Consider the following 27594-nt stretch of genomic DNA (forward strand, 5'->3'; position numbering starts at 1 on the left):
ATTGTGTGTTATTTATTTGGATTATGATTATAATTATTGATTTAAATTATTTAATTGTTTTGTTTATTTATTTATAGTGAAAAGAATAAATTAATTTTTTGGATATTAAATTAATTTATTTGACATTTGTTATAACTGTTATTTTTTATTATTTTTTTTTCAGATTATTGTTGGTTTATTTGGATTTGTTGTTGTATTTCTTCATCTCAGGTATTTATTATTTTTAGTTTAAATATTTGTTTTTCTCTTAAAATTAAGTAGTTGGTATAAGCTTTATCAAATTATTTATTTAATTTATTTATTATTTTGATTTATTTGAAAATTATATATGATGTTAGTGTGTCATTATTTATTATTTTGGTATATTAATGTTAATGAAATTTAAAAAATAAATTATATGTTTTAAAATAATTAATTTTATTACATTTTGTTATAGATGGCATCATCATCATCTTCTACGGGTATGCGTGTGACATGTGGACCAGTCGACGATGATTTATTATCGTTGCAAAATATACATGTGTCACAGTATGTTTGGAACAGAGATGAAGACAGGAGACTAGCAGCACGACGTGCTGCTCCGTCGCGCAGTGGAATTGCAGGAGTTCCACCACAAATAATTCCGTTGCTAGATCAAGCTGGTTTCGGATGGATAGCGCGTCTAAATTATATTAAAGTTAGTCCTGGTTTGCTAACGGCTTTGGTAGAGCGATGGAGACCAGAGACACATACATTTCACATGCCATTCGGAGAGTGCACAATTACTCTTCAAGACGTTGGCATGCTTGTTGGTCTTCCGGTTGACGGTGAACCGATAGTATCTCGAGGCGATCCAAATATATTGGAATTAGGTAATTATAAGTTGACTTTAAATTATTCGTAAATTTATAGTATATTGTTAATATTAATAATAGTTAATTTTTTGGTTTGATTTTATGCAGCTGAGGAGCTGTTAGGGGTTGTTCCACCACAGTCTGAAATAAAAGGACATCGCGTTAGGCTATCTTGGTTGGCAGCAATCTTTGGGGACATTGCTGATGACATAGATGATGTACATGTCTTGGCTCGTTATGCTAGAGCCTGGATATTACGTTATCTAGGAGGAGTGCTTGTTCCGGATAGATCTTCAGCATATGTGTCCTTACGATGGTTGTTGTTTTTGCGCGATTTTGACATTATTAGGGGTTATGCATGGGGTGCAGCTGTGCTTGGATATTTGTATCGGAATTTATGCACCTCAACCGATTACAAAACCCCAAGCTGTGGTGGATTTACTCTTTTATTACAGTTATGGGCATGGGAACGATTCCCAACCATTATCTCTTCACCATTTCCACCTATTCCTCCAGCCAGTCCACAGTTTTCAGCTGAGGCTAGTCATCCACCATCGGAGCCACATGTTCGTAGAAATCCTCAAAGGGCGGCAAGAGAAAGACGACGACGATGCATTCTCACTCCTGGTACTGTTAGAGGTGTTGGTCATCATGAGGAGGAAGATGAGGAGGATGGGGAGGATGATGATTAGACATTGTATATTTATGAACTATTTGATTAACTTTAAAAAATTGTAATCATGGAAAAAAAATTATAATCATCGAAAAAAAATTATACACTATTCATCACGGTTACATATTCTCGGACAATTGCGCCTATTGTGACCTTCTTGTTTACATATACCACATTTTTGTCGTCGCGTTGAGCTTTCAACCTAGTCCATTTCGTTTCTAATTCTGGTTGATTTTGGTCGGCCTTTCCCATGCACAGATGTTGGATCTGGGACAAGTATCCAGTCCTTATCACTTGGAGGGATTAAGTCTTCATTTCCGATTGGTTCCCAAAGACCAGAATAGGCTCTTAAAACATAATCAGTTGTATAATCTGGATCTATAAACTGGTAGTAATCAATGCTAACGACACCATATGCAGCTATAACATGAGAACAAGGATAGTGAAATGCTGTAAACTTTCCGCATTGACAGTATCGTTCATTTAGATTAACTACCCATTTCTTTCCCCCTGTTTGTCTTACTGGATCAAATGCCTCTTCAACCTCAAATTTTGAAGCTTGAATGTCATATCTACAAACTTGGTGGGAACAAGCCTCTTCTTGATTTTTTTGCAAAGCCTCAACCAATTTAGAAACGAAAACTTTCCCTGATGAAACTTCAGATAAAGCACGACTACCACGAGTACTGAAATACTCAGCGCACCTGGTATAAGTCGATCGCACTAATGCAGTGATAGACAGATTTCTACAGTCCTTTAAAACTTTATTAACACATTCAGACAAATTTGTTGTCATGAGACCGTATCTCCGACCATCTGCATCGTATGCCATGCTCCATTTTTCTTTTGATACTCCTCCTATCCACCTTTGAACATCAGGGCTAGATTGACAAAACTTTTCCAGATTACGATCAAAAATGTGTTTACATGGTGTATACCCTGCATACAAATTATGAATGATGCACAATTAGAATAATGAAATTACGAATAATTCAAATTATAAAAAATGTAAATTTGAAAAAATAAGTAATATAATGTAAAAAAATAATTCAAAAACGAAAAAAAAAATTAAAATTTGGGGCGCTATGGGCCACAGCTCCACTCAGGCGCTGTGGCCCATAGCGCCAGTTAAGGAAAATATATATATTATTTTATAAATGCAAAAATTGTTTACAAATTTATCAAAAATCAACAGATAAAAGGGAAAAAATTAATTCAAATTATAAAAAATGTAAATTTGAAAAAATAAGTAATATAATGTAAAAAAATAATTCAAAAACGAAAAAAAAATTAAAATTTGGGGCGCTATGGGCCACAGCTCCACTCAGGCGCCGTGGCCCATAGCGCCAGTTAAGGAAAATATATATATTATTTTATAAATACAAAATTATTTACAAATTTATAAAAAATTAACAGATAAAAGGGAATAAAATAATTCAAATAATAAATAATGTAAATTTGAAAAAAGAAGTAAATATAATGTAAAAAAATTATTTAAAAACAAATATAAAAAAATAATTTGGGGCGCTATGGCCCATTGCTCCTTTAGGGCGCTATGGGCCACAGCGTCAGTTTAAAAAAAATACATATTATTTATTTAAAATTACTTTTTTATAAAAATTTGTTTTCTTTTTATAATTATATAATAATAACTTTCAGTTTATTATATTTATTCTACATTATTATTAATTTCGTATTTTTTTTTCTTTGCTTAGTGTCGCTATGGGCTATATAATTTTTTTTAGCCCATCAGGTGTGGTGCTTTAGCCTATAGCGACAGTGGTCCAGTCCAACCAAGCCAAAAATAAAAAAAAAGCCACGTGTCATGGGTGTCGCTATGGGCCATAGCGACACCTATAAAAACAACCCCAAAGGTGTAAAATGTTTCAAAACAGCCCCATTTTGGTAATAAGTTTCTAAAACTGCCCCACAATGGTCGTTTAGCCTAATACTTCACTCAACGTTACGACAAAATTACAGAACTTATTTTCTTCCCATAAAAACTTGTAACTCAGTAGTATCAGTCCAAGCCAGTATTTTAAACTTAAGTGTTAGTTGACATTTTTTTTTTAATTAAACTTTTAGTTTATTAAAAAAAACCGAACAATATATTTATATGTTGGATTTTGGTAGGTCTGACCGTCTCAAAGCATTTCACTCTAATCGATAACTTTCCAAGCGTTATTCGATTGTTAATGGTTAATATGACATCTTAATCATTAAAAGATGTTAACATTATTTTTTGTAAACATTAAATAAAGGAAATGAATATTTACTAGCCTTCCCTTTAAATTGTAATTCACTGGGAAACAGGGAAAAGTAAATAATACTGATTTTATCCAACAAATCATATGTTAAAAAGTATTTGGACTATATGTTAAAAAGTATTTGGACTGTTACCAGTTTGTAAGAGATAAGTATACCGTATGGTGGTTGACTAGGCCGAATACCCGAGTTCGTGGCTGACTAGGCCGAATATCCGAGTTCATGGCCGACTAGGCCGAATACTCGAGTTTATGGCCGACTAAGCCGAATACCCGAGTTCGTGGACGACCAGGTCGAATACCTGAGCCCATCGACCACTCACAATCTGAACGGAACGTGTCAGTATGCTCGGCCAAGTCACGGATTTACGCCAGGATAATTATGGAGAGGTTAATTTATGTAATGCACCGGATTAACCCCCTAATTTTCTGGGGCCCAGTCCTTAATCGCGACCCAATAAGAATCACTATAAATAGGACCCCAGCGAGGTACGTAACTAACTTTCAACTACCACATTTATTACGCCGAGCACTTACTTGAGCGTTGGAGTGTCTTTGCAGGCAAACCCCCCCGTCACATCGGACTACTCGGATAGGAACGAGAAGACCGAGACTCAGGATCAGACCCGCTACAACAAGGATAAGTGAAGTGTGTATCCTAACACAGGAACATTTGGCGCCCACCGTGGGGTCGAAGAGACGTTTTCAGCCCCTTTTAACTCTACAACTGAGACCGAGATATGGTAGTAACACGCAAAGGACCATCGACATCGACTCAACCGATCCCCAACCCCGAGAACAATCCCGTCATGACCGGCCAAGAACGATACCCATACGGAATGCCTTAGACACAACCGGAGCCTGTGATACAAGAGGTTCGGCCGAATGTCGACGGAGCCCAGCCCGACCTCCACGATGACTTGCGCGCATTGCGCGAGGAAATGGTAGCCTTCCGAAGACAGAGAGAAGTCGATGCCAGGGAGTTGGCCGAACTGCACCGACAAAATGCCGAGCTCCGAAGTCTGAACCAAACCTACGTGCCGTCAACTCCCACACTCCCAGAGGAGTCGGCCTATCATGCCCCCATCGACCATGTAACTCGAACACCGATTACTTCTTTGATTGGTGGCAAGATCGACACCACCACCCACTGGTTGAGACACCCCTTCTCCCGAAGAATAATGGAGGCAACCCTGTTAGACCATTGGAAGAGCATGCCGATCGAGAACTATGATGGGTCCACCGACCCCGAGGAGCACTTGAACGTTTTCCTGACACAAGCGACCCTCTCTACTCAAGATGACTTGGCCTTGTGCCGGATATTCCCCACATCGTTGAAAGGGAGGGCTCTGAGCTGGTTCACGCGATTGTCGAGCGCTTCCATTGACTCGTTTAGCGAGATGTCGTCCCAATTCGCTCTTCAGTTTGCGACGAGCAAACCGTACAGGACGACCTCACTAGCATTGACGGGGGTTCGTCAGGAGAAGAAGGAAAGTTTGAGAAGCTTCATGGACCGATTCAACAAGATCGCCATGGAGATCGGCGACCTTAACCCAGCCGTGGTAATGGATCGGCTGAGCATTGCCCTTAGGCCGGGGCCATTTGTGAATAGCTTGTGTAAGAAACCGCCCGGTGATATGAACGATCTCCGACGCCGAGCCGAGAAGTACATGCAAATGGAAGAATTGGCGGAGACTAGAAATCAGGCCAGAGCCGAGGAGGGATATGGACGAAAAGAACCGGGTCGAGACCCGATGAGAAAGGCGAATGCCGAGCCCTCAAATGCTCGTCCCCCGAGAGGACCACGTTACACAATGTATACAAGACATTTTTAAATATTTGTCATGTCGTTCCTTATTTTAATATATATATATATATATATATATATATATATATATATATATATATATACGTTTAGGTCGCGCTCATGTAGGTCCAATCTCGAATAACGCACACGCCGACGCCGAGCAATCCTCGGTTGATCACTCAAAAACTGCGCTCGAGCCCGACAGGTTTCCCTCCCGAGTAACCTCCTCGGCTAAGGATGTACCTAGGCCGAGCATTACGCACATACGCCGACGCCAAGCAATCCTCGGTCGATCACTCAAAAAGTGCGCTCGAGCCCGACAGGTTTCCCTCCCGAGTACCCTCCTCGGCTAAGGATGTACCTAGGCCGAGCATTACGAACATATGCCGATGTCGAGCAATACTCGGCCGATCACTCAAAAAGTGCGCTCGAGCCCGACAAGTTTCCCTCCCGAGTACCCTCCTCGGGTAAGGATGTACCTAGGCCGAGCACTACGCACGAACATGTGCCGACGCCGAGAAATCCTCGGCCGATCACTCAAAACGTACATTCGAGCCCGACAGGTTTCCCTCCCGAGTACCCTCCTCGGCTAAGGATGTACCTAGGCCGAGCACTACGACACGCGCTTACGCTGAGAACCCTCGGCCGACCACTCAAACCGCACTCGCGCCAGACAGATTTCCTTCCTGAGTACCCTCCTCGGCTAAGGATGTACCTAGGCCGAGCACTACGACACACGCCGTGGCCGAGCACGCTTCGGCCGAACACTCTCAAGACGAGCACTCTCGTGTGCTCCAACACACTTCACGCATCAAATTGCATGATCTGACTTCGAGGCCGAGCATGCTTCGGCCGAACACGCTCAAGCCGAGCACTCTCGCGGATCAAATACACTTCGCGTATCAAATCGCATGATCTGACTCCGAGGCCGAGCACGCTTCGGCCGAACACTCTCAAGCCGAGCACTCTCGCGTGCTCCAACACACTTTGCGCATCAAATCGCGTGACCCAACATTCCGGGGCCGACCACGCTTAGGTCGAACACGCTCAAGCCGAGCACTCTCGCAGATTAAATACACTGCGTATCAAATCGCGTGATCCGACTCCGAGGCCGAGCACGCTTTGGCCGAACACTCTCAAGCCGAGCACTCTCGCGGATCAAATACACTTCGCGTATCAAATCGCATGATCCGACTCCGAGGCCGAGCACACTTCGGCCGAACACTCTCAAGCCGAGCACTCGCACGTACTCTAGCATTTCGAGGCCGAGCACGCCTAGGCGGAGCACTCCTGAGCCGAACTCACACCAAGCATTAATCCGCGACAAACATGAATTTAACCCCCCTTCGGCCGAGCATACCATTCGGTTGTGTTTATATTACTAGGCGTTAATGAATATGACAAAAAATTGGAAAGTAAAATATTCCATTAAAGTATGGCCAATCAGTACGACTACTTACACAAAAAATCATCTTTGTCCACGACGCCAATGGCCGATCACAAAAGGCACTAATGGCCTGATTACAAGCAAGCAAAAAATCCTAACCCTAACATACTACCACGAGAGTCAACCTCTTACACCGCGGCCGAGTCCTCCAGATTCCCAACGCCGACCACATCAATGATCGGCTCCTCCTCCCTTGCCGGTGGGGACTCTTTCACCGTAGAAACCCTGACTAACATCAAAATTGAAGTCAGCCGAGACCTCACAAAAGTAGAAGGCCTGTCGCATAGCATGTTGGAAGCCGACATCGTGCTGGTCGAGAATTTTCTCGGTGGCCTCGGCTTCGAACTTGGTAGCGGCCTCATTTAGCCGAGCAATCTCGGCAGCTGCAGCGGTGGCCTCGACTTTCATTTTCTGGACCGTCAACTTCAAGTCGTCGGCCTCTCTCCTATGGGCGTCGGCTGCCCTCTTCAGTTCTTCGGCCGACTCGGTGACCTTTGCATTGGCGGTCAATGCCTCCTTCAACGTCACCTCAGCCTCCTTAAGCCGCCCCTGCAACCTCTCCTCGGAGACAACCGACCTCATCATAACATGCTTAGCAATTAGGGAGGACGTTTGGCACAAGGAAATTCGAACCGGCCACGACCACCGAGGTCAGCAAAACCGACTACACTAGGAACATGCACACTACTACTGGCGGTCGGAAGCAACATCTGCCACTCCACGCCGAGAACCACAACCCTATACAATTAAAACGTCTTCGTCTTTCCCATCCTCGACGCTGCGGGAGTTGTATACCGTATGGTGGCTGACTAGGCCGAATACCCGAGTTCGTGGCCGACTAGGCCGAATACCCGAGTTCGTGGCCGACTAGGCCGAATACCCGAGTTCGTGGACGACCAGGTCGAATACCCGAGTCCACCGACCACTCACAATCTGAACGGAACGTGTCGGTGTGCTCGGCCAAGTCACGGATTTATGTAATATTCTAAATTTATGATACAATATTATCTTATATATATATATATATGTATATATATATATTTTAATTTTAGATACCTTATTTAATATAGATAAAATTGGTTGTATTATTATTTTAGATAGTTATATTTCACATTTCTTTTTATCATATATCTATATATATATATATATATATATATATATATATATATATATAGATGATATCCAAAAATATTATAACTATTTATCATATAATGATTATATATAAAATTATCTATTACAACTTATATATTTTAATAAGTTTTATTTTATAAAATTTTGTGTTCAGAAAGATAAATAAATATATATATATATATGTATATACATATAAATATATATATATATATATATATATATATATATATATATATATATATATGTGTGCGTGTGTGTACTAACTAATTATATTATAAATATTATCTACAAAAAAATAACTTATTATAAATTTGCATGAGGTTATAGACATATAAAATGAAATGGTTTAGTGGTTGAATTAGTTGTGCTTAAGGGTTATGGGTACTGGCTCTTGGGTTCAACTCCTACTAGGGCCTTATATACTTTTTGAAAAAATATATATATAACTTTTCCATACATTGAGTCACGCATAAGAATGTATATGCACCTGGGCAAACGCCTATAAATAGCACTTCAACAGCTTAACAGAAGTGGAAAAACAAAGCTCTTCAACAGCCAGAGAGAAAGAAGAAAAAAAAAGAAAGAGATAGTGAATGAAGAAGCCAAAGAGAAAAGTGAGATAAAAAGAGAAAGATAAACAACCTTAAGGTAAGGGGGAGAAGAACTTTGTTTCTTTAAATTTTATTTATTACTATTTTATGTTAATTTCTTGATTCATTTATCTAGTGAGGTGTCCCTAACCTCATTTATTTGCTTATTCTATGCTTATTTTTATCCATAATAATTATTAATATGTTCATATTTTATATTGTTTATTTATTTTATAATGATTATCATTGTCATTTGATTAATTGGTGCTCTTACTATATTTTATTACGTATATGTTATTTAATTAAAGCTTAACTAAATTCTCAAATTTATTTAGCGTGCTTATTTTTATGATTGATTATAATATCATTTTGTTAAATTGTCTTTGACTCGTAAAAAAATAAATAAATATTATCCTATGGCCATAGAAGATAAAGTTTGAATTATTTATAGCTGGAGGTTTGACTTTGGGGATTTAAATGAGTAAGCATTTATGGAAAAATATTTTGTTAATATTTGATTGATATTACAATAATGCTCATTTATCCTGACTAGTCACTATTAAAATGATTCAAATTTTATTATTTAATTTTTATATAAATAATCTTGTTACTTATTTAATTAATTATATTTATTTAATAAGTGTTCTCACTCCTTATTTCTTGTTGTGAAAATTTTAATATATATAAAAAAAAGATGGATCTCTCAGCTATCCCAGGTCCTTTTACAGGAGTGATCACTGCCGTATTCCCCGGGGGTAATTGGGGAATAGATGCTATTTCCAACTCTGTCACATTCCAAGGCATCGCACTGTCTTCGTTCTTTTTCTTCCCCGATCAAGAAAACCCTACCACCATAGATGGACCTATTATCGTGACTTTCTTTTTACCACCGGCAAATCATATAAATCCTATTGTGAACTTGTTTCCACCACCACCAATGTAAATATTATTGTAATAGTCGTGTAAAATAACAAGATATATATATAGAATAGGTAATGCGTGTAGAATAATATGTGTGTAAATGTTAAAAATAATAATGTAAGATATATGAGTAGTTTAAAATGATGTACATATCTTAGTAAATATTTTAAGATCCTTTTAAGTTATTTATATGTATTTGCTCTTATTACTCAATTGTGTTCTCAATTTAAATATATATATATATATATATATATATATATATATACTATCTATAAATGTATAAAACTAGGATTAATATGTATATTTTAGACGTTACAATTTACGCCAGGATAATTATGGAGAGGTTAATTTATGTAATGCACCGGATTAGCCCCCTAATTTCCCGGGGCCCAGTCCTTAATCGCGGCCCAATAAGAATCACTATAAATAGGACCCCAGCGAGGTACGTAACTAACTTTCAACTACCACATTTATTACGCCGAACACTTACTTGAGCGTTGGAGTGTCTTTGCAGGCACACCCCCCTCACATCGGACTACCCGGATAGGAACGAGAAGACCGAGACCCAGGATCAGACCCGCTACAACAAGGATAAGTGAAGTGTGTATCCTAACACAGGAACAATAAGTAAATTAAAAATAAAATATATGATATTGGATACACAGCTTGATCGAAGTTTGAAACATATTTGGCAGCTAGCTAGCTAACACATTTATACTGCCCTTGAAAAACAAATAACACAACTATAATGTGACTCTTGTAGTACAAATTTGAACATATAATAAAATCACCAGTTTCACTAAAACAATATTAAAGGTTTATATCACTTGAAAATGTACTTGACCACGCCAGGGAGGTGGATGTTCAAAAAGTAATCATCCCAATCAATCAGTTGGGGGTCAAAGTAAAACGCATCTGTCTCCACCCTACCTTGTCTTGCTGCCATTCGCAACTTCTCTGTGTTCAAATCATCAAATCTGTATATACCATAACATCTTTTGCCTAAGTTTATATACCTTATAAAGCATTAGATATATAAAATAAAATTAAGCACCACAAATACATGATCAAAAGGCCAGAAAGATTAAACAACCATTGAATTAAAACATATAAAAGCTTGATTGAATACACGTTTGTAAGAGTTTTTAAGAACTTATTCACGGGTAATAAAAGTTTTTTTCTAAGTAAAAAGACTCTATAAAAAAATGTTAAGCTTTTATCCAAAAAGTTTTAAATAGTAATAACTAACACTTACGCAGATTTGAAGAACAAGTAAGGCTTGTAAAGGTCCACCAATCGCATCACAATCTGGATCTTCCTATTGAGATCAAGATATGTTCCTTGGAAATACTGGCAAAATGCAGTATTGACCAGCTCAAGTCCCTATTAAATGCAAAAAAAAAAAAATGTTGGTTCCTTTCATTGTAAAAATTTCCAATGATGGTGAAATATTGACTGGGAACAAAAACCTTTAGCATAAGCAGGTAGCGAATGAACATGTATCTTCTGAAGCTATCCATGTCGCTCAATACTGTAACTTTGCCAACCTTAACTGGCCTTCCATCCTTGTTTATCCATGGTTTTGCTGTGAAATATCTTAAGCCATAGTCTTGAAGATTGCTGTATCTTACTGGTCTTCTAACAGATGAACCGACATGATATATAACATCATCACTAGGATGCTTTGCATGAGCCACCGTGGCCACAAGTATTGCATTCACCACCATGTCAGCTGGTATCTGCTTATTAAATTGGTGGTATATATATTCAGATGAGATAAAAAAGAATGTAGAAATTGACCACAATATAAGGCCTTATAATAAAGGGCTTCGTGCAGAACTCACCACATCAACAATTGCTTTGAGATCTCCAAGGAAGCATGTTAATTTTCCTTTGCCATAAGCTACAGCTAAACTGTCAATGGTTCTGTAACAAGCACCACCAAATAAAAAATAAAAGGAATTTGCCATTAGGAACTGACATTTGCATTTTATCTCATTGGACTTTACTGCACAAAATACACTAAATAGATATTTTAATTTCTTTTCAAAATATTTTTTATGTACAATCAAAGTAATAAGGTTTAATCAAGACCTTATACAAACTAACAAAACTGCCACTAATAAGATGAACTAGTCAGTTATTTCTTTTTATGCATATAAATTATACACTAAATAGATATTCAATACTAAACATGCATGTGTGGACAAATTAAAACAAAATTGTCGTAGATGACTCATTTTTGTATGAGTTGGAGTGGAGCGAAATAGAAAAGAGAGTAAGAGAGTAATGTAATCGATGTATAATATTTATATATTTAATGTAATCTTATATTTCGATCAATAATAGAAATACAGTTGTTGGTTCTAAGAACATGGACACATTAACCTCGTTAAATGATCTTTGTCTTAGTATGTATTTATTCTGTCAAAAGATTTACCTTACTCCTTCAGCCCAACCAGGGAAAGGTTCTTTGAATGTACTGGTAACAATGGTAGGACGAATGATCACAACGGACAAGTTTCCTTTTAGTTGCTCAACAAGCATCTCTCCCATCGCCTTTGTGAATACATATGTGTTTGGCCATCCATACAACTTTGCCCTGATAAGTTACATACACAAAAAATCAGTTATGTCAAATTTGGAATTTAGAACATGTTCTGAGACTAAACCAGCAATTAATTCGCAATGAACAAAAAAACTTGTCTATCTGTTATGGATTGTCCGAAATTATCATGAGAGTAAATTTGGAAGAAAAATATAAGATTTTTTTTCTTCTATTTGGGCCACAAGGTTCCTGACATGTTAGCCCTATGTCAAATTCCCAGCACATTTGTTGACATCTCATTCTTTCTCTTTATCTCATTCACATCACATATTCTATTGCACACTTTTGTCTATCCTCTTCTTATCTCTCTTCTGATATTAAAAAAAAAATAAAAAATATTGTTAGAAGCGTGATTTTGAATTGTTTGCTGGTATAGGTGTCTATTTCGTGAGAAATTAGAACCACATAGTCCTCATTAATCTCTACATAATATATAAGAGTTATCAATTGTTTTTTTAAATTAAAAAACTTAACTGTGTTAGTGTTACACTCATGATCATGAAAATTATGTGGCGGTTTAAATCCATCAAATAATTACTCAAAATTCCTTTCGAAAATGGGGTGGCACTGCAGTCCCACACGTTACATAGTGAAGTGGCCTCATCAAGAGACATGTACCTCATTCTCATCTCTTGCGCTGCATGCACTGCTACAAAAATTAAATGCAGGAAACGTACAGTTGGGACAACTCTTATAAGCATCAATGAAAGATATAGATATCAACCGATATTCAGATCTACATGCGTTTTATACATAATGGTAGGCTCCACTTTTTCTCTGATGAGTCCTTGTAGGTTATTATTATTACTAAACTGAAGGCAAGGAAAGTTATACACAGAGTGTACTTACGTGACACTTGATTTTATATCATTCAGCAGGCAGCTGTAATTTATCTCTTTTTAAGTGTTTTCATTTTTAATAAGGTGAAAATTTCTTCACACCTAAATAAATGAAACACTTAGTTGATATATTTACTTTATGTCTGTTTCTCTCATTGTTATATATTCATTGTTATATATGTTATTAATTATATTAATCATTTTTTTTAATCTTTTTGGATAATTAGACATGTCAAACTATATAAAAATATTATATATAATGACATACAAAAAATATTATTATAGATACAAAATATATAGATATAAATCTATTTGATATATAACTATATATCATTCTAATATTAATTTTGAATAAGAATTAACTATATATATTATGTATTATTATTGTTTATAATTGTACTTTTTAACAACATATTAATATATATTAATTTATAATGTAGGTAAAAATAATTTTTATGACAAGTATTATGTTAGTCCAAGGTATGTATTGTTATAGGATAATTTTTTTTTTTGTAGTGTCAAAAAATTTAGAATACATACAAATAATATTTTATATTACAACAATTATATGTTGAAACTATGGATATTTATTCAAAACTAATATTAATAAGCGGTGATCATACTCTCACAAATTCTGTTACCATGTTTTACTGTTATAAAACCACATTTTTTATAATTAAGACACCTGCAACTAGGTAGCGATCGACAAGTTATAGTTTAACACAACTTATTTCAGGAAAATAATTTGCAAGACCTCACGTGAAAACTTTGAAGAAACAATATATCTATCACTCAATCAATAATTAAGAAAGACAGAATAATAAATTCTAACGTGACATGTACACCACCCCCCCCCCCCCCCCACCACCACCAAAAGGAAAAAAAGAGTATATATAACATGTCATGAATACCATGATTCCAACAACTATACTATATAAATAATTTTTTGTCATTTTCATAAAAACTCTAATACAATTATGTGTTTAGGTATTTTTAATGTGTCTTGCGGAAAATAGTCCATGTGGAGAAGTCATTTTCGGTACCTCTGATCAAAATTCTTAATGTACATCTTTAATTAGAGAGCTCAGCCTTGACCTCGTTTTACGATCCATGGTTTGGAAAGGTTATAATGAAAGAGCCATAATTGATGGCCACTCTCCATAAAGGTTACATAAGGGATGGGTTTTTACTTTTGTTACGCGTCAATTTATGTTACCCGTTTCTCGTTCAGTCGTTTGAAGCCTGAGCTGCAATAACATCACTCTCTTATGTAGAAAATATCTTTAGCTAGCAATTATTCCTTTCTTTCTTCTTCAATATGGAAAGGGTGAGTTGGTCGGGTTTGGTAAGAAATCAATTCAGGGTTTTAATGGAGCAAGGCAAACAAACCACAAACTGTTGCTTCATTACGTGTGCTTCTATGAGGTCATTACATCCATCTACAATATAGCAATAAGGTGCACAGTGCTATAAGAAGTGCTAAAAAATTATTTATTGAAAAATATTCTTTATTCTACGTAGAAAAGCTTTTAAAAACTTTCTAGCGCTTGTGTATAAAATCATCTACTTTTATAGCTAGGATTGGTTCTCACACCATTGTGTACGTAAGCAATAAAACAAGTCACTTCCACCTCATTAATGTAGGATCTGTAAATCAAGATATACACAGTTTTCGGAGTCTAGATGACCTAATCGGTGTATATAATATGTTCCGATCCCTCTGGGTAGTTGTAAATAAGGTATATATAGTTATTTTCTAGTTAGTACAATATACGAGTTTCATTAATCATTGGACTGTAATTATAAAAATTGGATATATTCTTTAAATTATTGTACAGTTCCTCTGTATATAGAATTAAAATTGAATCAATTCTTACGTCGGAGTTCAACTGTTGCTGGTCCCGCATAAAAAAACATTACATGGAGAAAATGTGAAAACTTAGAATTCTTATTTCCTTGTCATGTTCGAGGAAATCCTAAAGATATTTTCCATGGTAGGCCAATTAATATGAAAGTGGGACTGTAATAATTTAAGTGAAGATTCTAGTGAAAAAGGATAGAAGCGTTTATTAATGTTACTCCCACGTCTCTATTAATTGCTCCACAAATCTAAATAATTTAATTTCAACTTTTTTAAAACCAACTTAATAATTTAGAAGAAAAAAAATTTATAAAATTTAATTGGATGAAAGTGACAATCTAATCCCCCTAAAAGGTTAAGGGAATTAATTTGTCTTTTGAGGAACCATTATTATGTTTGAAGGCTTTGTAATATAGCATGTGAATCATGTACCCATTTAATTTATTTTCCCTGATAAAAGAAGACCCAAAAGGAGAAGAGACCTTGAAAAGAGTACACATAAATTAATAATAATGCATTAGATTTTCACAAACCTGCTAATACCCAAGTCCTTCATAACCTCTTTAATTTCACTTTCTGAGGCTCCCAACTGTCGTAGCTCACTCAATTTGTCACGTACAACTTTTTCTTCTTCATAGATGTCTAATCCACACACCCCATTCAATGAATCGCCCAAGTGATAGGGTTTCTCTAATATGAGTTCTTCTCTTTCTCCCTCACCACATACATAGGCTGAAATTATTAATTAAGATGTAACAATTATGCTGATGAATTTGTGTGAGTCTAATTAATGTGCTTTTCCTAACCATTATGGTTGATACAAACCTGTTGATACGTGCACAAGAACCTCGAGTTTGGTACACTTTTTGGCGAAGTTGATGACATACTTAACACCAAAAGTATTTAGGCCCAAAGATATATCATACCTGAAATTTTAGGTGAGAAAAGGAAATAATAATTGAGGCGGGTAGTGAAAACATTAAATATTTTTAGTACTCCACATACCTTTCATCAAAGTTGGTTGTTGCAGCTAAATTAATTATGACATCAGTTTGATCGTAAATCTGTTCCCTTAGAATGGAATCTTCCAATCCCAAATCTTCACGAGAAATGTCCCCAGGTACTAGAGTCAACTTTGTCGAGACAAAGGAATTAAAATTTGCACCCAACTTTTCCTTCAGCAATCTAAACAAATCCTTCCCTATGATCTACACACCGAAAAAGATAATTAAATAGGACATACTTAAGCTATACAAGCTTAATTAATTATTATATTATGACGTGAGAAAACTAGGTAGAGCAAGTATACTGTGGGTCTCATTATTTACATGACTAGGAAAAATTTGACAAATGTTATAAAATCAAGAGACAAACATATATCTACTCGAAGCCTTTGGTTAATTTGGTAATTGGTACACGACAATCATATAATGCTAATATGCTTACTTAACTATAACTATAATGCATGGGAAAAGGACCATGGCTATCTTTCTGAGATATCATCTAATCATCTAGTAGTAGAAGAAGGTCTGAGAGTAAATTGTATAGGATTTTAATTCAAATCTTCTTGTCCAATTCAACCACAAAAATAGATATAAAAAATATGTTTAAATACAAGTTAAAAGTATTTTTAAAAAATCTTCTATTGAAAAAAATACTATTTATTTTCGGTAAAAAAAAAAAACTTTAAAACACATTTCTAAACTTATATATAAATAAACTTAAAATTTATTTAGATATAAGATAAAAATATTTTGAAGAAATTTTTATAAAAAATAAAGAGCTTTTCATAAGAGAAGAACTCTTTCAAATGTTGTACTTCTATCTAAATAGATATACTCAATATTTCCATTCGAGAGAGAAAATGAAAGTAAATACAAAAAACAAAACAAAACAAAAAAGAATTGGCCTAAGTTCTGCATAAGCATAAACTGATCTTGTCTCTTGTGCATATTTACCTCATTGTTCAACCGATGAGTGGCAGATTTGGCATCTGCAGCTCTTAAAAGGAGGTAAAGCTGCTTAACATTTGGTTGGACCCTCAATATCTTCTCCAATAAAACTGTAAAACAACAGGTACAAGTACAAATATATACATATCATGCAAGTGCGTATATGCGAACATCATTGTTTAGTACCTTCTGAATAAAGCTAGAAAGATATGATACCTTTGGCGAGAAAGCCAGTGGCACCAGTGACTAAAATGGTCTTGTCCTGAAGGAAGTGGAGTATACTTCCTAACTCCATTGTAGAAAAGTTATGACAGTAATATTAATGAGAGAGAAACTGAAATAGTGGCGATGGTCGATGATGCAGATTGCAGACACAAGAGGGTGGGCGAAATCATATCTCATATGGCCATTTGGCCGCTTCATATAAGCACAGAATTCGGCATGTAGCATTTATGAGATGGAGTGTACGCAAGTGTTGGTCGTAGTTTATTATCTTAGTATAATAAAGGCTACAATTTCGCGTTCTTTTTTTCTGTTGTGTTTCTGGTTGAGCTAGAAAAGTCAATAAATTGCCAAAATAATGTATGAACATCTTGAGGCTTTAGCAGCATACCTTCATAAAACTTTATGGCAACTCTGGTTTGACTATAATTACATTCATTTTTTTCCCGTTAGTCATATTATTAAAGTAACTCATTAACAAAAGACCATATGTTAAACTTTCTCTAATAAGCTAAATTAACTTTCCTCTAAAAGATATTTTGTTCAGGCCATTTGGGGGTGTTAATAATTGTAGTGGATGATTAATTAAGTGCTAAAATTTTCATTACTGTTATATGTAGAAAGCATTTTTTTTTTATAGTATTTTGAGTAAATTATGTTATATTTTTTAAAGATTGCACTCTATTTTTTTATCATTTGGACTTACAATGACACTCTTTAAAAATTGAAAAGATGTTGTGCTCTCATCCCTAGTTTTTTTTTTTTCTTTTAATAGTATACATAATACTCCTTCATTATTTAAATCATGAGACTTTTTAAAAATTGGAAAGATGTTATTGTATTTTTTCAAAATTACAGTTAATATCACATTACTCAAATAATTAATTATTCAATTTATCAATAAATATCATCTTATTATTTTATTATCACCTTTGATCTATAATTTTATTTAAAACTATTTTACTATTTTTTAATTATGTATTATTTTACTTGATTTATATTTTGTAACCTCTATTATTTTTATTTTTTTATTATTAATTTTAAACAAAATACATAGAGGCACTAAATATCTTGAATATTATTTTTATATTTTTTTATTTTTAAACAGATTATACTTATTATTTAGTCCATATAAAATAGTTAAGTTTTGATTTAATCTCCAAATTTAGAATCATTATTTTTAGTTACTATTATTATCAAATCATTTTTAACTACTTATTCATTAAAAGGTCTCACTATAAATCCAAATAAGAGAAGAATATTGAATATAATTTTAAAAATATATATAAAAAAAGTGTGAACGTAATTTATTCTAATATTTTTTCGAATTTATATAGTTGTCGAACTGGTGGTCTGGTCCTGGTATGTGAAGAGTGTGACTGTGTGGTCTCAATTAATCGAGCCACCACCCAACAAATAACAACAACACTGTACAGTTAAAATTGAGTTGACGTACAACTTCCAAACTGCATTCTAGAATTTTAGTGTACATAGCTCGTAATTGATTTTGATTGTGTTTTTTTTTCTTCATTTTTATCTCTAATATCTTTTCCATAATCTATCTTTTATCTGTTCATTTTCAAAAATTCAATATCCTTTGACTCTTTCTAATTCGATGCCTTCAGAGTTAAACCTTCACAACGAAAAGTGGTTGAAATTAAAAAAAAAAACAATATATATATATATATATATATATTATTTTAAACAAATAAATTTTATTTAATTAAATTTTAATTTTTTTTGTGAAAAGGAAAGAAACTTTACGTAAGATATTTTTCTTTTAATATTTTAGGCTTACTAATTGAAAGTATTTTATTATCGCTCAATAATCCCTTATGTAACACCCAAATTTTTATTATTATTTTAATGGCATTTTCGTAATTTTAATAAAGTTATAGGGGTATTTTGGGTTCTGGAACGGGCCGTTCCAAAAGTGGAACGGGCCGTTCCAAATGTTGAAAATGTGAGGTTTTTGTAGTTCCAGAACGGCCTTGGAACGGGCCGTTCCGGTATGGAGAACGGGCCGTTCCGGAAGGAGAACGGGACGTTCTTCTGAGATTGAGAACGGGCCGTTCTGGTTTCAGAACGGGCCGTTCTGGTTTTTTGGGAACGGGCCGTTTCGATTTTGGAACGGGCCGTTCCAGTTACAAATTTTGCCCAGATTTGAAGGATCCGGAACGGGCCGTTCCGAAATCAGTACGGACCGTTCCGGGTGCGTCAGATTGCCTATAAATAGGGGCAGGGGGGTGAAATTTTTTTATACAGAGGAAGAAAGTGAAATTTTAGAGAGAGAAAGAGAAGAGAGAGAGAGAGAGAGAAAGAAAGAGAGAGAGAAAAGAAGAGGGAATCCAGAGGAGGAGGCTCTGCCTAAGTTCAGCTCCGCTTATCCAGGTAAGGGGGGGAGTGAGAACCTCGCTCACGGGTGTAGGGATAATTGTTGGATAGTTGTTTGTCGGATTGGCCCCAATCCTTTGTCGTTATTCTGTTTAATTTCTATTTACTCTACTTTGCTTTTTTGTTGGAGGTGCCGTTGTTCTGTCTAAATTTCTATTTACTCTACTTTGCTTTTTGTTGAAGGTGCCGTTGTTCTGTCCGATTTTCTATTTATTCTACTTTGTTTTTGTTGAAAGTGTCGTTGTTCTGTCTGATTTTCTATTTACTCTACCTTGTTCTTTGTTGAAAGTAATAAATGAATATGAAATTAATGTTAATAATAAATGAGTTTTAATATGAATAAGAATGCTCTCTGGATCTCTGTGAATACCTATGCGGACCTTAAGAGGAGTATTGATGACATGACCATGTGAAATATGGACAAATGACATGAGACCTAAGAATTGACTATTGAGACAAACTATGATTATGAGACTATGACAAATGAGGACATGATGTACTAAATGAAATCATGTAAAAAGTTAAATATTGAGTCAATGAGATTATGATGGTATGACATGCATCATATGCATATATTATTCCAGGTGTGCCGCTGAGGCCGCATACCAGTGATGTAACATGCTAACAAGGTGTATCTTAGGGTCACCAGTGATGTAACTTGTAACCAGGTGTACCTTAGGGTCACCAGTGATGTAACCAGGTGTACCTTTGGGTCACCAGTGATGTAACCAGGTGTGCCTTAGGGTCACCAGTGATGATATGTGAAACTTCCTTATGGCGCCACATGCATGCATTTATAAGTCAAGATCATGACATCATTGCATGATAAATGAATATATATGTGATATTGATGATGTATGTGTATTATTTATAAGTGACTTATATTTGTTGTGTGTGTGAGTGCTATCTAGCCTTTATTTCTGCACCTGAAACTGAGTGAGATGTTTCTCACTCCCTTGTTGTTTTTGTATATGTTTAAATTATGTTGCAGGTGATCAGCATCATGAGGATGTTGGTGATGAGGCTTAAAGGCTTCAATTGGGCATGCTCTGATAGGATGTGACATCGGGGCATAGTTATTTTAGTTTAATATGTTATTGTTTTTATAACTTTAGTTTCTCTTCTTTTGTAATTTCTAACGAAGAAATAACGTAGATAACATATATAATTCAAGGAAAATATATGTTAAGAATTGTAATTTGAACGTTCTTGATAAAAGACCAAGATGTACATTTTTGTTATATTTTTATTATATGATTTGGGAGTATAAATTAATTCCTAACCAGGAGGCACTGCCACCTTTACTGGAGTTAATTTATATTTCCTTTATTATTATTTGTATATATATGATTTCTTGTTTTACACTAAATTGTATTGAAAATCTTAACTTCTTTTCTTTTATAATTTTTACACTGGAGTTATGATTTATGAGTTACGAATGTGAATCTTCTACCTTGTTATATTTGAAATATTTGTCAACTATGAAAGATTTTATTTACCCAAAAAGAAGATAAGAAATATTTTATTGTTACATTTGTTGTATATTAATAACGGGGTAGAGGGTGTCACATTTAGTGGTATCAGAGCAGGTCGATCTAATCGACCGTGAGTTATGAGTTTACTATGCTTATTTGGTTTACTATGTTTATTTGGTACATGAATGATGGACTGAATTGATTGTAAAACTTGTTGGTATGATAGTATGATGATTGATTATGTTTATTGATTGTATTATTTTCTTAGACTATGGCTGGTAGAAATGATCGTGCGATTGCCGATGCTCTTCAAGCATTAGCACAAGCTATGAATAATAATAATAGGACTGAGGTCGCTCCTAACTGGTTGGAGCAATTTCAACGAAATCACCCACCTACCTTTAAAGGAGGATATGACCCAGATGCTGCTATGAATTGGCTAACAGAAATAGAAAAAATTTTCAATGTTATGGATTGTCCCATCGCTCAGAAGGTGAAGTTGGCCACATTCATGTTGACTGCTGATGCTCATTTTTGGTGGGAAGGAGCACTTCGGAGGATGATTGATGGAGGGGTGCACTTGAATTGGGACAACTTCAAGAAGGTCTTTCTTGAGAAGTATTTCCCGGATGATGTGAGAAGTCGGAAAGAAATGGAATTCCTTGAGCTGAATCAAGGGAACGACACAGTGGCTGTGTATGCTGCCAAATTTGATGCTTTGGTTCGTTATTGCACACACTACCATGGTGAGGGTGGTGAAAGAGCTAAATGCATAAAATTTGTAAATGGTCTGCGTCCGGAAGTAAAAACTGCAATTAACTATCAGGAGATATATCACTTTCCCACTCTGGTCAATAAGTGCAGCATTTATGATCATGACAACCGTGCTCGTGCTGCTTTTTATAAAGGAGTTGGAGGTCCTATCCGTGCTGTGAGTTCTAGTACTTCGGGTAGGAGCAAGCCTTACTCCGCTTCTAATAGATTTCAAGGGAGTAAAGCTGCTGCTAATAAAAGCAAGTTGCTTACTAGAGGATCCACTGTTAGTGCTACTGGAAGTGTTGGAGGGTCTGTGTCCACTCCTTCAGTAAGATGCTGGAAGTGTGGACTTGTTGGTCATAATCAGTCTGAGTGTCGTGACAGGGAAGTTACCTGCTTCAACTGCAATGGTAAAGGTCACATCAGTACCCAATGTCCTGAATCACAAAGAACACGTGTTATGGGATCGGGTTCGCAAACTGAGCGTCCAAAGACTGTGGGGAGAGTATTTGCTCTTAGTGGTGCTGAAGCTTCTCGGTCAGAAAATTTGATACAAGGTACTTGTTTCATAGCTGAGACTCCTTTTGTTGTACTATTTGATTCTGGTGCAACTCATTCCTTTATTTCTGTCTCTTGTGTCCAAAAATTGAATTTGCCTGTGTCTTTGTTAGATTTTGATTTAGTTGTTGAAACCCCTACTAATGGTCCTGTGACTACATCCCTAGTGTGTTTGAAATGTCCTTTGACAGTTTCTGATAAGCAGTTTCTAGTTGACTTAATTTGTTTACCTCTTAGTCAATTAGATGTAATTCTTGGTATGGATTGGTTATCTTCTCACCATGTCCTTTTAAACTGCTTTGAGAAATCTATTTCCTTTGGTGAATGTAAGAGTACGGAATTTCTTAGTGCTGCTGACATTAAAACTTGTTTAAAAGACAATGAAAAAGTGTACATGATCTTAGCTTCTTTAACACTTGAGACTGATAGTAAGCTAGATGAGATTCCCTTAGTGAGAGAATTTCCAGAAGTATTTCCTAAGGATATGTCTAGTTTACCACCTGAGAGAGAGATTGAGTTTAGCATAGACTTAGTACCAGGTACCCCACCTATATCTATAGCACCCTATAGGATGTCCCCTACAGAGTTAGTTGAGCTTAAGAAACAAATAGAGGAATTACAAGGAAAACAATTCATTAGGCCTAGTGTCTCGCCTTGGGGAGCGCCTGTTTTGTTGGTTAAGAAGAAAGATGGGAGCATGAGGTTGTGCGTAGACTATAGGCAACTGAATAAAGTGACCATTAAGAATAAGTATCCTTTGCCTAGGATAGATGACCTTATGGATCAACTAGTTGGAGCTTGTGTGTTCAGTAAGATAGATTTAAGGTCAGGATACCATCAGATTAGAGTGAGAGCTGAGGATGTTCCTAAGACTGCCTTTAGAACCCGCTATGGGCACTATGAGTATTTAGTTATGCCTTTTGGTGTGACTAATGCACCTGGTGTTTTTATGGACTACATGAATAGGATCTTTCACCCTTACTTGGATAGATTTGTAGTGGTCTTCATAGATGATATCCTAGTGTATTCCAAGACTAGGGAGGAGCATGTTGAGCACCTTAGGATCGTTCTTCAAACCCTTAAGGAGAGGCAGTTGTATGCAAAATTGTCAAAATGTGAATTTTGGTTGGATAGTGTGAACTTTCTAGGACATGTGATATCCAAGGGTGGAATAGCTGTAGATTCTGCTAAGGTAGAAGCTGTGTTAGAGTGGAGAACACCTAAATCAGTATTTGAGATTAGGAGTTTTCTAGGACTAGCTGGTTATTACAGAAGGTTCATAGAGAATTTCTCTAGGCTAGCTCTTCCTTTGACTAAGCTGACGAAGAAAGACCAACCTTTTGTGTGGGATTCTAAGTGTGAGGAAAGTTTTCAAGAACTTAAGAGGAGATTAACTAGTGCTCCTGTGTTAGTATTACCTGATCCTAGTAAGACTTTTGAGGTATTTTGTGATGCTTCTAAATTGGGTTTAGGAGGAGTGCTTATGCAGGAGGGTAAGGTAGTAGCCTATGCTTCAAGACAACTTAAAATTCATGAGCAAAACTATCCTACCCATGACCTTGAGTTAGCTGCAATAGTTTTTGTGCTCAAGTTGTGGAGACATTACTTGTTTGGGTCTAGATTTGAGGTTTTTAGTGACCATAAAAGCCTTAAGTACTTGTTTGACCAAAAGGAATTGAATATGAGGCAGAGGAGATGGTTAGAGTTTCTTAAGGATTATGACTTTCAATTAAATTATCACCCTGGCAAGGCTAATGTTGTAGCTGATGCTTTGAGTAGAAAATCTTTGAGAATGTCTTCCTTGATGATTAGGGAAATGCAAATGATTGAGGAGTTTAGGGATATGAGCTTAGGGTGTGAGTTGACCTCTAAGAGTATTAAGTTGGGAGCTTTGAGAGTGACTAATAGCTTGATAGATGAGATTAGAGAAGGTCAGAAGATGGATCCTTTCTTATTGAGTCGGGTAGAGAAGTTGAATCAAGCTGTGAAAAGTGAGTTTAGAATTGGAGTGGATGGAGTTTTAAGATTTAAGGATAGGTTGTGCATTCCTAGTGTGCCAGAACTTAAGAGAGCAATCCTGGAAGAAGGTCATAAGAGTATCCTTAGTATCCATCCAGGAGCCACTAAGATGTACCAAGACCTTAAGAAGATGTTTTGGTGGCCTAAGATGAAGAGGGAAGTGGAGGAATTTGTGTATGCTTGCTTAGTATGTCAGAAAGCTAAGGTAGAACATCAAAAACCTTCAGGTTTGATGCAACCTTTAGATGTGCCTGTGTGGAAGTGGGATAGCATCTCTATGGATTTTGTAGTTGGGTTACCTAAGACTGTGAAGAACTTGGATGCTGTATGGGTCATTGTGGATAGATTGACTAAGTCTGCCCATTTTATTCCCATTAATATTAGGTACTCTTTGGAGAGGTTAACCAAGTTGTACATCAGTGAGATCGTGAGGTTGCATGGAGTTCCTACTAGTATTGTGTCTGATAGAGATCCTAGGTTCACCTCTAGATTTTGGGAGAGTTTGCATAAGGCTTTAGGCACTAAGCTTAGATTGAGTTCAGCTTACCATCCCCAAACAGATGGCCAAACTGAGAGAACCATACAATCTTTGGAAGACTTGTTGAGGGCTTGCATCTTAGAACGTGGGGGTAGTTGGGATAGTTTCCTACCTTTGGTAGAATTTACCTACAATAATAGCTACCATTCTAGTATTGGGATGGCACCATATGAGGCTCTGTATGGTAGGAGATGTAGAACACCTTTATGTTGGACAGAACCTGGAGAGAATGTCATGTTAGGACCTGAGATAGTTCAACAAACTACTGAACAGGTTAAGATGATCCAAGAGAAGATGAGAGCAACCCAGAGTAGGCAAAAGAGTTATAATGACAAGAGGAGAAAAGACCTTAAGTTTAAAGAAGGTGATCATGTATTCCTTAAAGTCACTCCTTGGACAGGAGTAGGCAGAGCACTGAAATCCCGTAAGCTTACTCCACGTTTCATTGGTCCTTATCAAATTCTTAAAAGAATCGGTGAAGTGGCCTATCAAATTGCTTTGCCTCCATCTCTTTCAAATCTCCATAGTGTCTTTCATGTTTCCCAACTCAGAAAGTATGTCCATGATCCTTCCCATATCATTGAGTCTGACAACATTCAGTTGAAGGATAATCTTACTTATGAAACGGTTCCTCTAAGGATTGATGACAAGAGAGTGAAACAACTAAGAGGAAAGGAAATCCCTTTGGTTAAGGTCGTTTGGGGAGGAAATATTGAAGAAAGTGCTACATGGGAATTAGAAAGCAAGATGCGAGAAGCTCATCCATTTCTGTTTTCAGGTAAATTTCGGGGACGAAATTTCTAAAAGGAGGGGAGAATTGTAACACCCAAATTTTTATTATTATTTTAATGGCATTTTCGTAATTTTAATAAAGTTATAGGGGTATTTTGGGTTCTGGAACGGGCCGTTCCAAAAGTGGAACGGGCCGTTCCAAATGTTGAAAATGTGAGGTTTTTGTAGTTCCAGAACGGCCTTGGAACGGGCCGTTCCGGTATGGAGAACGGGCCGTTCCGGAAGGAGAACGGGCCGTTCTTCTGAGATTGAGAACGGGCCGTTCTGGTTTCAGAACGGGCCGTTCTGGTTTTTTGGGAACGGGCCGTTTCGATTTTGGAACGGGCCGTTCCAGTTACAAATTTTGCCCAGATTTGAAGGATCCGGAACGGGCCGTTCCGAAATCAGTACGGGCCGTTCCGGGTGCGTCAGATTGCCTATAAATAGGGGCAGGGGGGTGAAATTTTTTTATACAGAGGAAGAAAGTGAAATTTTAGAGAGAGAGAGAGAGAGAGAAAGAAAGAGAGAGAGAAAAGAAGAGGGAATCCAGAGGAGGAGGCTCTGCCTAAGTTCAGCTCCGCTTATCCAGGTAAGGGGGGGAGTGAGAACCTCGCTCACGGGTGTAGGGATAATTGTTGGATAGTTGTTTGTCGGATTGGCCCCAATCCTTTGTCGTTATTCTGTTTAATTTCTATTTACTCTACTTTGCTTTTTTGTTGGAGGTGCCGTTGTTCTGTCTAAATTTCTATTTACTCTACTTTGCTTTTTGTTGAAGGTGCCGTTGTTCTGTCCGATTTTCTATTTATTCTACTTTGTTTTTGTTGAAAGTGTCGTTGTTCTGTCTGATTTTCTATTTACTCTACCTTGTTCTTTGTTGAAAGTAATAAATGAATATGAAATTAATGTTAATAATAAATGAGTTTTAATATGAATAAGAATGCTCTCTGGATCTCTGTGAATACCTATGCGGACCTTAAGAGGAGTATTGATGACATGACCATGTGAAATATGGACAAATGACATGAGACCTAAGAATTGACTATTGAGACAAACTATGATTATGAGACTATGACAAATGAGGACATGATGTACTAAATGAAATCATGTAAAAAGTTAAATATTGAGTCAATGAGATTATGATGGTATGACATGCATCATATGCATATATTATTCCAGGTGTGCCGCTGAGGCCGCATACCAGTGATGTAACATGCTAACAAGGTGTATCTTAGGGTCACCAGTGATGTAACTTGTAACCAGGTGTACCTTAGGGTCACCAGTGATGTAACCAGGTGTACCTTTGGGTCACCAGTGATGTAACCAGGTGTGCCTTAGGGTCACCAGTGATGATATGTGAAACTTCCTTATGGCGCCACATGCATGCATTTATAAGTCAAGATCATGACATCATTGCATGATAAATGAATATATATGTGATATTGATGATGTATGTGTATTATTTATAAGTGACTTATATTTGTTGTGTGTGTGAGTGCTATCTAGCCTTTATTTCTGCACCTGAAACTGAGTGAGATGTTTCTCACTCCCTTGTTGTTTTTGTATATGTTTAAATTATGTTGCAGGTGATCAGCATCATGAGGATGTTGGTGATGAGGCTTAAAGGCTTCAATTGGGCATGCTCTGATAGGATGTGACATCGGGGCATAGTTATTTTAGTTTAATATGTTATTGTTTTTATAACTTTAGTTTCTCTTCTTTTGTAATTTCTAACGAAGAAATAACGTAGATAACATATATAATTCAAGGAAAATATATGTTAAGAATTGTAATTTGAACGTTCTTGATAAAAGACCAAGATGTACATTTTTGTTATATTTTTATTATATGATTTGGGAGTATAAATTAATTCCTAACCAGGAGGCACTGCCACCTTTACTGGAGTTAATTTATATTTCCTTTATTATTATTTGTATA

The 27594-nt window shown here is 36.2% G+C and overlaps 3 protein-coding genes across 5 annotated transcripts; 2 read left to right on the forward strand and 1 right to left on the reverse strand.

Moving 5' to 3' along the window:
- Window positions 1-436: 436 nt before the first annotated feature.
- Window positions 437-1525, forward strand: LOC109813932 (protein MAIN-LIKE 1). The gene is made up of 2 exons (XM_083061290.1): window positions 437-851; window positions 942-1525. Exons 1-2 carry the CDS (start codon window positions 437-439, stop codon window positions 1523-1525), a joined length of 999 nt encoding a protein of 332 aa, XP_082917416.1.
- A 155-nt stretch (window positions 1526-1680) lies between these two features.
- LOC109798263 (fatty acyl-CoA reductase 3) lies at window positions 1681-17469 on the reverse strand. 3 transcript variants are annotated; one of them, XM_083062090.1, is made up of 11 exons: window positions 17143-17469; window positions 16933-17036; window positions 15980-16182; window positions 15800-15900; window positions 15508-15706; window positions 12107-12268; window positions 11511-11592; window positions 11136-11405; window positions 10922-11049; window positions 10157-10275; window positions 1681-2445 (listed from the first exon to the last, which is right to left on the reverse strand). In XM_083062090.1, exons 1-11 carry the CDS (start codon window positions 17219-17221, stop codon window positions 1709-1711), a joined length of 2184 nt encoding a protein of 727 aa, XP_082918216.1. In that variant the 5' UTR covers window positions 17222-17469; the 3' UTR covers window positions 1681-1708. The 3 variants fall into 3 exon arrangements, with proteins under 3 accessions (XP_082918216.1, XP_082918217.1, XP_020214058.1); XM_083062091.1 differs by lacking the exon at window positions 1681-2445 and adding an exon at window positions 9565-9590 and having other exon boundaries at window positions 17143-17445; XM_020358469.3 differs by lacking the exons at window positions 1681-2445; window positions 10157-10275 and adding an exon at window positions 10291-10643 and having other exon boundaries at window positions 17143-17427.
- Window positions 17470-19554: 2085 nt separating this feature from the next.
- Window positions 19555-27594, forward strand: LOC145950761 (uncharacterized). The gene is made up of 2 exons (XM_083062461.1): window positions 19555-22330; window positions 27243-27594. Exons 1-2 carry the CDS (start codon window positions 21289-21291, stop codon window positions 27278-27280), a joined length of 1080 nt encoding a protein of 359 aa, XP_082918587.1. The 5' UTR covers window positions 19555-21288; the 3' UTR covers window positions 27281-27594.

Source organism: Cajanus cajan, chromosome 8, assembly GCF_000230855.2.
Source record: "Cajanus cajan strain Asha chromosome 8, NIPB_CcT2T_4, whole genome shotgun sequence".
Taxonomy (NCBI): domain Eukaryota; kingdom Viridiplantae; phylum Streptophyta; class Magnoliopsida; order Fabales; family Fabaceae; genus Cajanus; species Cajanus cajan.